This window comes from Amia ocellicauda, chromosome 20 (assembly GCF_036373705.1).
Source record: "Amia ocellicauda isolate fAmiCal2 chromosome 20, fAmiCal2.hap1, whole genome shotgun sequence".
NCBI classification, from domain to species: domain Eukaryota; kingdom Metazoa; phylum Chordata; class Actinopteri; order Amiiformes; family Amiidae; genus Amia; species Amia ocellicauda.
In genome coordinates, this window is record NC_089869.1 from 1208063 (window position 1) to 1220290 (window position 12228).

General features: G+C 38.2%; 1 protein-coding gene across 1 annotated transcript in view; it reads left to right on the plus strand.

Moving 5' to 3' along the window:
* Positions 1–699: 699 nt before the first annotated feature.
* Positions 700–12228, plus strand: part of LOC136715947 (slit homolog 1 protein) — a 209423-nt gene continuing 197894 nt past the window's right edge. Inside the window, exon 1 of the mRNA XM_066693370.1 lies at positions 700–1268. Coding sequence (XP_066549467.1) covers positions 1066–1268 — 203 coding nt within the window. The 5' untranslated portion in view covers positions 700–1065. The remainder of the gene's footprint in view (positions 1269–12228) is intronic.

Here is a 12228-nt window from a genome sequence, read left to right on the forward strand (position 1 = left end):
CCCACCAAAAACAAAACTAAACTAAACTAAAGTATTAAAATCAAAACAATATCTATAAGACATATTTAAGGCTATAATTTCTCTAGTCCTGTATTTTACCCTTAAAAACACCAGGTTATGTTTTATATCCCTGGTCAGTCTTACTTTCTAGTTCATGCTGTGTCTGATTTAACTATCATAAACTGCTTCCCCAAGACTCTCTGCCCTCAAACACTTGCAACTCTCTCTCCTTCTCTCTGAAAGCCAGCTAGTCAGCTTTGTCTAAACTCCCACCCTCATGGGAAACTGATTGATACTGCAACCTTACCTTTCATCAGATATGTTTTTGGTAGTTTGCTTGTTTTATGACATATGTTATGTCCCCTGCCTCTGTTCTTTTCTTCTCAAGCAGACTAGCCCAATGTTTGTGATGCTGGTGACTCCAGAGAGTGATCCTGCCTGCCAGTGTGATAGTTGCAGGTTGCTTCACTGTGGGGAGACAGGATGAGAGCCTGTGAGAATGAACACTGAGTTCAGGCAGGGTTCTGGGAGGGGGGGTGGTTAGGAGGGGGGTCGGGGGTGAGGAATGGGGAGGGTACAGAGGAGGAGTTGGCGAGCTGCTATTTGTGGATCCTTGTGATGGATGACTGCTGTGTGTGTAAGAGAGAGACTGCTTTTTTATTTTTTTTGCTCTCTCCGTGTTCCCTTCTCAAACAGGCAGGCAGATGAAGACTGGAAAGAAAGGGAGTGAGACGTAGCGTAGGCACGCACCAGAGCAAGAGGGAAACATCTCCACAGAGAGCAAAGAAAAAAAGAAGAAAATCGCAAGGTTGCTTGGAAAAAAGGGGTAAAGAAAAGAAAGCTTTTGAACATACACAAAAACCTGGACAATCAGTCCTATTATCTTTTTGCATTATTGTAATCTAATTCAGTTGTTTCCCCTGAAGATACACACACCTTGATATTCTTTTTTTAACACACATTGGTGGGAACAGACTTTTGCAGAAAAGAAGAAGGATCTTGGGTCTTGGAATAAACGGGGAACGGGAGTTGATTTTCTGAAGGGCTGCTTTTTAAAAATTCAGAATGGCTCTCCAAAGATGCGGCAGTGGAGGGACTGGCACAGGACTGGCAAAAGCTGGGCTCTGGGTAATGTTGTGGAGCACCTTGTTGGGGGTCTATACTAGTGCCTGCCCAGCACTCTGCACTTGTAGTGGTACCACGGTGGATTGCCATGGACTGGGGCTCAAAGCTGTCCCCAGGAATATTCCCCGGAACACTGAGAGGCTGTGAGTATTCATTCTGTGTGTATTCTCTTGTCTGTCTGTCAGTCTGTCTGCTACACATTACTTCCCTGTGGATGAATGAGCACAACAATAGGTCTAGGGTCTGCGTTATAATCTCTTGGTGTTTTGTTTTTTCCTAATGGAAAAATTGCTCAAAATTGCCAGGTAGAGATGTGCAAACTCAGAAGCATGTGGACAGTATAAATGCAAATGTTTAGAATTTGTACACCTACAAAAAATATTGAAGTGCATCGATGTACCAGGGAACTCTCTAATGATTTTGTCTGGTCCAGTCAACTGAAGCCCCTAGGGACATACTTTTGTATGTGTTATAAATGCTTGTACTATATTAAGCAGTGTGCAAGAAATCAATGTGTGCAGTGTTAAACATTTTAAAGGTTTATCTTTAAGTTCTGGTGTGGGACTATCATATATGTCCCTCTGTATCATGTAATTGACTCAGATGCAGTTTTACATTAAAAACATTATAATTAGTTTGTTTTTTGGACCCCAAATTAAAAATCAAAACAAGATATCAAAGAAGAAAATAAAATCACTTATTGTAATTATGTCGTAATACTACCTTGAATAATTTCACACCTACACCATGATAAAAAATAAAGGAATTTCCCCTTTCAGATTTGATTATAGTTGGTTTATCGCCTGCTTTTTGTCACTTTCCTTGGATTTACTCTATGGATCATCAGTTGTTAATTACATAAAGCAAAAAACATTAAGTGTAACTACATTAAAATCACCTTTCTCTGCACTGAACTCAATTACTATTAAAGGCAATAGCTGTTTAAACTGTAAAAATGCCCAGCTTTATCATCACGTGGCTCTACAGAGCTATTATTCCTCCTCATAGTATAAAGTGTTTTTTCCATGAAAAATTGTTAAATCATGTAGAAAATTAAGCACATTTTTATGTCTGGTTTGCAAGACTGGAGTACAGATTGTGCTTTTAAGAGAAAGATTAAAATCACTGACATGCACACAGTTAAAGATTAATGAAACATTCTATTTTTTTCCTGCTTGTTGCTTTACATTGTTTTAAATATTAATTTTGCAATCACTGAAAATAGTTCTGAACGATGAAAACAAATATGATATCATTCTGTTACGGTTTCTAAATATTGGAATAGATCATACACAAGAGAATAATGAATCACGCATAAAGCACCTAGTTAAACCCTGACCCTGGTGTAGCAAGACAGCATGTTTATGTGTTATACTTTCCTCTTTCACATAAATCAGATTATTATGTTACATGTAATTATAATATTTTTAACATAATAGTGAGCAGTCACTTGCTGGGAACAGAGAGATTGTTGTTGATTTTCATGTTGATCAGTCGGGTAAAAAAATAAAAGTGATGATTGATGACTTTACATAGGAAATATCCTGCCACAACTGGATAATTTATGTGAAGGTGATTTTTACAAGTCAAATGCTGTATGTGAAGATTAGAATGCATTGCAGTTGTCTCTATGAAAAACTGCAGTTGGGTTTTAATTATTATCTAAGTAACCTTGCCAAAGCTGTCGCAATTAAATCTCCTATTACCACTTTATTGTACAGTACAATACTAATAAATTCAAAATGGATCTTTCATATTTTCTTAAGTGTTTCACTTAGATAATGAAGTAAGAATAAGTGTGACTTAACAGTGGTAAATGTATCACAGTGCAGAGTTTAACAGCAATGTAAAATTATTTGACAGTTTTTAAATTAAGCATTGAAAAGTAGTTGAACATTTCCTCAAGCTGTAGATTAAAAAGAAAATGAGAAGTTAATACAATTAAAATGTTTTGTATTAAGTAATCTATAAAGCTAATTAAAAATAAAAAGTGTGCTTTTTGTCTTGATCTTAAATTAGTTTTTTATTTTTATTTTTGTCTGGGATGAAAGGTTGTGATGTGTTTTAATAGTTTAAGGTCATTGTCAGCATACTTTTCCACCTTTTTTCTTTTCATACGTATAATATAAAACAAGCTAGCATTACATGAAGCATAATTTGGGTGTTTTGGGATACGTGTCCATCCCTCTGCCAGCTATCCACACAAAATAATAATGCCCATTTACTGATTACATTTGTAAAATCCAGGCTGGTGCAGCATTTTCTTTACTGTTGATTGTTGCATTGACGTTCTTAAAGCCTTAAAATACATATTTTGATGTTGAAAATCACACTGTTTTAAGTGTATTTTATTATTTCCTATTTAACAATCTAGATCCATACTACCTCCTGGTGCCTCTGTTCTGATTACAGGTCAGACTGCCTTCCAGTACTTTCAATCTCTAAACACAATCTTACTAACAGTGATTATTCAATTATGGATACAGTGTTATATTGGGGGGGGGGGGGGGAGAGAGGTTGGCATGGCCATGACAGAGGGAGATGAAGAAGAGCTGAAAGCATGGTTATTGATTGTTCGGCAGATTGTGGGAAGAAATTAAACAATCTAATTGACCTGGCAAGAGACAGAGAGAGGAATTTCTTCTACATTCGGTCATGTTTTATGTATTGCTGATTGATTTGGTGATTGCCACTTGATTTCATAATTGGAATAACCTGACAGCTAATGTGAAGCGAGATCAATGCTTAAAGCTATCAGCTCTACTGGAGTAGGTAGTCCTCACATGTCCCTTAGCTGTAACTGGTACAGACGTTCCAAACCCTCCAGCCAGCGGGGATTGTTCCAGACTGTCTTAGAAGTCTTATCCACTTCTCAATGGTGCTGTCCAGAGCTACTCTTATCCATGTTGACAAGGTTTGTAAATGGGGAAGGAGAAACAGCAGAATCCCATTTGAACCTGTCAAAAAGCATTTCGATCAGACTTGACTTTTTTGACCGTTCAGACAGATTTTCTAATGAGTGTGAAATCAGCACAAAAGCTGCCAGTCCCTTCATTATCCACCCCCTACCTCCCTTGTTCCTCCCACCTTTAACTATTTACCTCAGACATATCTGGCCTGGTGCAAAATGTAATTTTGACAAGAGCTTTGCGCTTTGGCAAAAATGCCTAGTATGTATAACCAAAACTGGTACTCAGTTCTGCAGGCTTTCTTAGACCTGTTATGTGTCACACACCAACGGCTGCTTCAATAGCAGCATGTCACCCTCCTATCTCTAAAAGCTGATGCCTTGTACTGTTCATCACAGCACTATAAACACAGAATACCCTCAAACCAATCTTTTCTCTTATTTCAGTCTACAACTATAACCACAGATTCCTGCCTTCCCCCAAGTGCAGCCCAGCACAAATGACTGGCCTTTTTATAAAAACTCCTTCCTTTAAATCCACTCTATCTCTGCATCCATGTATTTATAAACCATCAAGACACTTGCTGTAAAAGAAAAGATAAAAAGGAATTTAATTTGCACTGAGCATATGCTGATTCTGAGTGCTGAGTCTCTCTTGAGAGCTCTGCTACATTGGGATTGAGAACAAACAACTTTGACGTTTCTGCAGTACTGCAGAAGCTCAAAGTTATGTAGCTCTGGCAGTCACTGGGTAGAGAGCCACAATGTGTCTGAGGAGGTTTCCATTGTTTACAGTAGGAATCGTGCAGTAGCTGTGGTGTGCAGGAGGATTGTCACTCTCAGCTACGACTCTCTGTGGGCAGCTTTGATAATAGAGTCTCAGAGCTACTGTTATGCTGCTTTGGCTCTGTAAGGGCAACATGAAGGAGCCTCTTTTAGATTTTAGATTGAGTTCTGCAGATTAGCAGCCTTGACATTGTGGCAAAAACACTTGCATAAAACAGAGCATATCCAAAAACATTTTATTATGCAGAGCCTGATGCATAAGTTTTTTAGGGGGTTATTTATTGTAATATGTCAGGTTTTGCTGATGTTTTGTGTTCCTCCTGTACCATTAAGCTCTCTGTTAATGGAACTGATTACATACAGAACACATGGAAGGATTTGTTTACTCTTTGGCCATTGTAGATAAATGGGGCATGCCCATGTACTATACAGTGGGATCTCTTCTGGTGTATTGATACTGTATCAACATTAAGGTGTGCATTAAGTGCTATATATTTTGCAGTCACTATACATTGCTATGATGCTTAAACAGAAATGTATTTTTATATTGTCCTTTGCTTTTTTATTCTTAAATCATGTACAAGTATCTATCTGAATGCAATTGTATTTCAGCCGTGATGGCCTATTCCCTTAGCAGCCAGTCTTGTAAAGCGAAAGAGTTCAGTCAAGCCCTGTCTGCTGACAGTTCAGGAATGGCTCACATCTGTCCTGCCCCTTCCAGAGATTGGGATCACTGCATTGTTACAGGTTCGAAAGGCATGAACCCCATCCTGAAGTTGAAACATAAAGCAGTGCCTGTCTCTGTGTATTGTTGGCATGCAGGAGAGTTGCAGGGGGGAGGATCAGGCAGGGAAGAGCCTGACTGCCATGTGCTGAGCCCAGGCTGGAGATAGGGTTTGTCTGGAAGGGATCCAGACCGCTGGGAGAAGGCTGGGAGCCATATGTACATATCTCCAGATAAGTAAATAAATAATAGCATAAATAAATAAATGAGGAGCATGGAAACAGAGGCTCTTTGTGCTTTGATGGCTGTGGAATTGTGCGCAACGAAAGCCTCTGGCGCTTTAGCACTATCTCTCTACTGGGATGGACTGACAGCTTTTTATTTACCTGATCCATAATTTAATCCAGACAAGACGGAACAAATCCCTCGTCGCGGGGCAGGCAGTGGGTAGCCGATCGTGCAGAGATGGGAAGTTGACAGGAGTCCTTGGCGCTGCATCGAGGCGCTAATGAGCTATGAAGGGGATTAGCACAATTTGGACAAAGGGCAGGAATTCTATCTCCTGCCAAAATAAAAAAGGAATAAATGCCATTTAGATGAAACAACACAAATTGCTTTTGGCTGCTCGATTAATATATATATATATATATATATATATATATATATAATTTTTGTCTTGTTTAGGTTATCAATGCGTTTTAATCATTTAAATGGTTATCATGTGCAATATTTTGAACCATTAAATTGCAACGCTGTTTAGATATTCTTTTACTCCAGGTTTTCCAGCAGATTGTTCTTTTTTCTGAAGCGTGCAACAGATACAGACTTATTTGCAGTGTGCAAGACCTCCTCAGTGAAAGGGGTTAATGGTTGAATGTGGTTGGTGATAGTTGGCTCACTACAATTGGCATCAATTTGGAAGAAAATAGCTGAAACAGATGTTGAACTTTAAACCAAAAGAAAGAGGAAGATTGTTAATCTAAGAATCTATTAATGAGGATACTTTGTGGTGTTTGGCTATTCTTGGATTAGCTGGTACCCTGCAGAGAATTCCCTTTTGTTGAGTAGGAAGCCTTGCTTGTGTAGATCTATAGCTACCACACAACAAACCCACATAGTCCCCCTGTTTCATGAATGCATTCCTTAATATATCCATCACAAGTCAAACCTGAAAGGTCTGTATGTGGCAGAGTATATGGCTGGGCATTAAAGGGAGCTAGGCTGTGACAGCAGAGCAGGTTTCTTTATCTGGTCGCCAGGCTGCTTGATACTGAAGCATTATGTGTGGTATACCATATACAGTGGTCTGCAGATATATTCATACCATTGGCAAATTGTAGCAAAACAGATTATTTAACATAAAAGATGTTTCCTGTAGTCTTTAATAATATTCTGGCACTTGTTCTTGACCATTCTTCCTGACAGAATTTCTCCAGCTCCATCAGACTTCTTGGTTTTCACTTGTGAACTGCTTTTTGTAAGTTTAAACCACAAATGTTAGGAGAGATTTAGGTCTGGAAATTGCAATGACCAATTAAAAAGTTAAATTGTGTCCACGTAACCATTTTCTTTGTTGCCCTGGACTTTCCAACATGAAAATGATCAAAAGCCTGCATCCATTTTGAACCAAGCATGAGCTTGTTAGGAGAGGAAATCAAGTTGTTAGACAAAATATTCTGGTACATGCTTGAATCCATATTTTCCTAGATTCCAGCAAGGACACCAGGACCAGAAAAAGTAAAACAACCCCAAAGCATTACAGATCCACCTCCATATTTCACAGAGGGGATGTTCTTCTCTACCTTATTGGTCAAACATGGTCAAACTTATCAAACATGGACCAAGAAGCAGTTTGGCTTCTTTTAGTGTTGTGCTGTCAGAACAGGCTTCTTTCTTTCAACTCAACCATTAACACAGGATTCATGCAGCTGACATCGAGTGGTACTGTATACATATTGTAATGCCAGAGTCTCTTGGAGATCTGCAACCATTGCCCTTGGATTTGAGTTAGCATCTTGGACAAATTTTCTCACTGCACATAGTGGTAATTTCTTGCATCGTCTTCCTGGCAAATTAGGAACTGTTCCAGTAGCCTTGAACATAGTGATGATGCATGCTATTACAGGCATAGTAGGTTCTGCTTTTTGTGAATTTATTTTTTTCCTTTACCTATCTTGTGTTTTGCCTGCGATTGTCTGTCATCTCTCTGACTGTGACTATGATAGAGAATGCTACTAATGCTATAGAGGAAACAGGAGAACTTTGTAAACTTTAAAAATCTTCCAGAATGTTTCTCCTGTATTTCCAGACAACAGAAATTTGATGGAGGATTATTTTTGTAAGATTTTTTAGTTAGTGTATAAATCTGATTTGTGTGGTTATTGAAAAACAAATAATGCTACAATTTATCAAGAGTATGAATGTACAGTATCTGGAGACCATTGTGTGTATGTGTATATATATATATATATATATATATATATATATACATATATATATATATATATATATATATATATATATACATATATATATATATGAAATTCTATTGTTTTAGCAGCAAAGAAAACAATATATGGTCTAAAAAAAGCAAACTCTCAAAGTTCTGGTATAACATCCACCATGCACTAAGAAGAGATGTTTTGTATATTGTGTATTGTGTTACTATTGTAGCACTTACTGGCTATATCCCTTCTGCATGAAGGGTATTTTGGTGTTGTAAAGCCTGTCAATAGTCATGCAAATAGATTTTCCCCAGCTTCAGCGAAGGAGAAGCAGGTTCAAGGAGGGTAATGGAGGAAAATGATTAACACATCAACATGGCTTTTCAGAAGTCAAAAGCAGCAAGGAAACTCATCAACTTGACATGTGAAACTGCAGGGGAGAAGATGTGATCCTGCTTTTATAATGGAGCATACCTCCTTATCAAAGCACCAGGCATGCATGGCTGACAGGTTAATCCGAGAAATCACCTGTTCGGTTGCAGTCGGGCCTTCCCTGCTCCTGTCTGTGCACTCACAGCTGAGAGACGAAGTGTGTTCACAAACTGGAGGGCAAAGCTGCCTTCTTTATCCTTGAAATGCAGACACAAGCCCAAACAGCACTCTTTTTAAATATTCAACAGTCTCTGTTGATGAGCACTCAGCTATCCAGGCAGTACAGTAAATGTCAACCCTTAAGCTTAAACCTCTATTTTTACAGCTTAACACACTGAGGCAATGTTTGCTACAAACTCCGCTAAGAGGTACAGAATTGTAGCCTATCTAAGAAGAATGTTTTCTCCATTTAAATACACATTGGCTCTTTTGAAGAGTTGAATGAGGAATCATTGATTAATGTAGGGATCAGATCTGTGGAGTAACTGCAGATATCCTGACCATCACTGGTTAACCAATCTGGCACTGTTGGAAGGTTTTTTTGAGAACATATCTGTGCTTTTTTTAAAAGTCTTATGCACAGATCCCTAATGAAACAATGGTGGTAAAAAAAAGGCAGCTGTTGGGACCTGTTTTAAAGGAAAGGTCTCACTACCACACTTCCATGTCAATCATATAAAAAACTTTTAATAATGTAATATGTCATGGTTACCAAAATGGTGGATGTCGAACTTCAGCATATAAGGTCTCTCGAGTTAGTTATGTGATGTGTCAAAACATCCTGGATGGAGGAAAAAAGATCGGCAAATATGTATTTATGTATGTATTTATAAATTTTTGCACTAATTATCCTCCATAATATGATAGGCTCAATCTGGAACCTTACTTAGTATCTTAGTTATACATTATAACAAAACATATAGATGCATCAAACCATGATTTTTAACTACTGATAACTTTTAATGTTTAATCACATAGCATTTATTGCAAATTTCCATCGTATTTGCACCCTCTAAATAGGAAATCTAGGTTAGGCTACACAAATACATTATTTTTAACATGGAGTATATCAAAATGTATCAAAAGCCTGTGCCAATTATCTTATAGTTAAATGGCCTTTACTAATGATCAAGCATATTTCATTTACACAAGGTAAATGTCACTCTTCAGGCAGGACAATGAAACAATTAAAGGAGAAAGGGGGAAAAAGGCATATCCCAGGCTGTGTCAATGAGATTGTTCTCATTTTACTAGACAAGATAAAGCTATGCAAGGTGCTGAGCTAAGAACATTGAGCTCATTTCACACATGAGTGGACCCCTCTGTTTGACCTTGAACAGGAGAAGTGGTGCTTGGGGGGGTTGGGTAATGTGTGTGGGTGGTGGGGGGGTTGCGCATGGTGGCAATAAGGTATGGCTACAACCAGTCTCTCCACCAGCCTGACCCCTGAGGATTTCTCTCCCTCTGTTCCGCATGGGTAAAATTGAATTTGGATTCCCTTTTTTTTGGTGCCCGGAGGTAATTTGAGAAAACCAGTTGCAGGTCAGTGCTGACAAGACGGGACAAGATTACTTTATAACACTTTCAATGGTGATTTCCAAGGAGAGGTCAGGGTGCTATTGTGTGGATGATGTAATGCAAATATGCTTCTTTTTTTTCTTTTTTAATATGGCAAGTGATCCACACAGAAGAGATATACAATATTCCATCATATTCTCAGTGAAGACACAGTCTGTGGTGTTACTCTAAAAGACCATTAGGAAGATATTGGGGAAAAAAGTGAATTGAGGCGTGGGTATTTTTATATCCTCAAATAAAATATTTATGCAACAATTACTTGTTACCCCTAGTAATCCTCTTACACAAGTACTCCTGTTCCATACATTTTCAAACTCTGCCGCCTACTTACCCCAGTTTCCTAACCGAAACTCTCATTTATTTCTCTGCCCTCGTTTTTAGGTTCTGGCCTCTTTCTCTCTCTCTGGGGGCTGTCCCTCCTTAATTTCCAACGTTATTTTCCATGTCAGGGCTGTATATAGCAAAGCTGATAATGCTGTTCATTAGATGGTTGGCATTTTCTTTAGATTTTGTTTCTGGAGGCAGATGTTCTGATGTTGTTTTGGAGAATGAGACACGTGGCATGTTTGTTTTGATCCATACTCAGGGCTCTCGGTGTGCACAGCTGTAACTGCCTGGGCATTGTAGAGCCACACAGAGGGGAACACAAGGGATTGAAGTCAGACTTAAATCAGGATAAACAGGACCCCTGTTTTGGTCAGGGAAATACATTTTGCTGTTGTGGTTGAAAGACACTTCTTTGTTTATCCCTCAATAACTCCTATTTTAGGTCCAAAAACCAGATTTATATTTTAAGTCTTGTTAGCAGGAACAAGTTTTGGGGGGCTAGGACTTATTGCAGTTTAAGATAGAAAAAGCATTGCAGGTATGCAGCATCTTTGAAGTTGCTGAATCTAAATTACAGGATGAAAAAGAGAAAGAAAGAGTTTAAGTGAAAGACAATACTAGATGTGTTTGATTTGTTGCCTGTCAGTAGAAATACATGTAGATCAGGCTTTAATGTTAGTTTTCACATAGAGGAACTGCCTATTTTGAGTCCAAATCTGCCCTGATGCTGCGATTCAAATCACATTTTCCTTGGTGCTTAGTTTGTCTCACTTTCTGACGGTCTGTTGGCCTTTAAGGATACTTTCCAAACAGACATTCCTATGCTCTTGATGACAGGCTGAACTTCTACACTGCTGTTACATTCATCTACAGTTAGCCATAGATACTTACACATTATCCCACAACCACTGACTACAACCCTCATTGGGCTTGACAGTTATAAAAGGAGAGCAATACTTATAAAACAAAGCCCCTTCCAAAAAACATTACAGTACATGTAGCTAGTACAGAGGTCCTCAAACTGTGGACTTCCTACATGTTATGTAATTACAGGAAGAGAGCAGCAATAGATTTCAGAATATGTCTAAATTGATGGTACATTGCTTGTGGAAAAATGGAAAGCTGTTTTAAAAAATCTATATTTGGTAGCTTATTATTATCATTTTTACTTGGTATGTGTTTGCTTTTTGTCTCTTTTCACTAAGAAATTAAATATTGTACAATATTTATGCAGCAGTGTGCCATGAGCTAGGTTTTGCTTTAATATAATCATACAATGTATATTTTTTAATCCCCTCCTGATAAAAAAGCCACATCTCAAAGTATATTAAAGTATGTTAATAAAAAAGCATGCATTAAAAAATAAATAAATTAACATACACAGTAGATATTAAATTTAACAAAAGACTTGTAGTCTTTTACAAACTGCCAGACTGTTTTTATGGCATGGACAAAGAGACTGAGCAGTGACTTTTGCTGATCAGATAAACAACAATCCATTAAGGTGCAAAGCTAACTGTACCAGAATTTTCAGTGTGCAAGCTTCTTGAGCCATGCATGGGGACTCGGTATGTATGGTATGAAAGGTAATTCTAAAGCAAGCCAGAGGTACCAGCTTGGTTCCTCAGAAAGGTGTTCCACAGATAAAGGCAGTGTTCCAAATCATCCTACTTTCTCTGCCCCTGCCAGCCTAAAGCTGTTTCTAACAAATGACTCTGAAATAGCCAGATTATTTAGTTTGGAAAATGCCCAAATACAACAGACTTCTTGGAAACAGATGCGTTGGAGTCATTATTTGCAAGTCTTTTTTTCCTTTTTTCCCTTTCTTTTTTCCATCTTTCTTTCTCCCCTGGCCTTAGATTGCATTTCATGTAATATTGCACACTTCAAAACAGGTCTTTTTT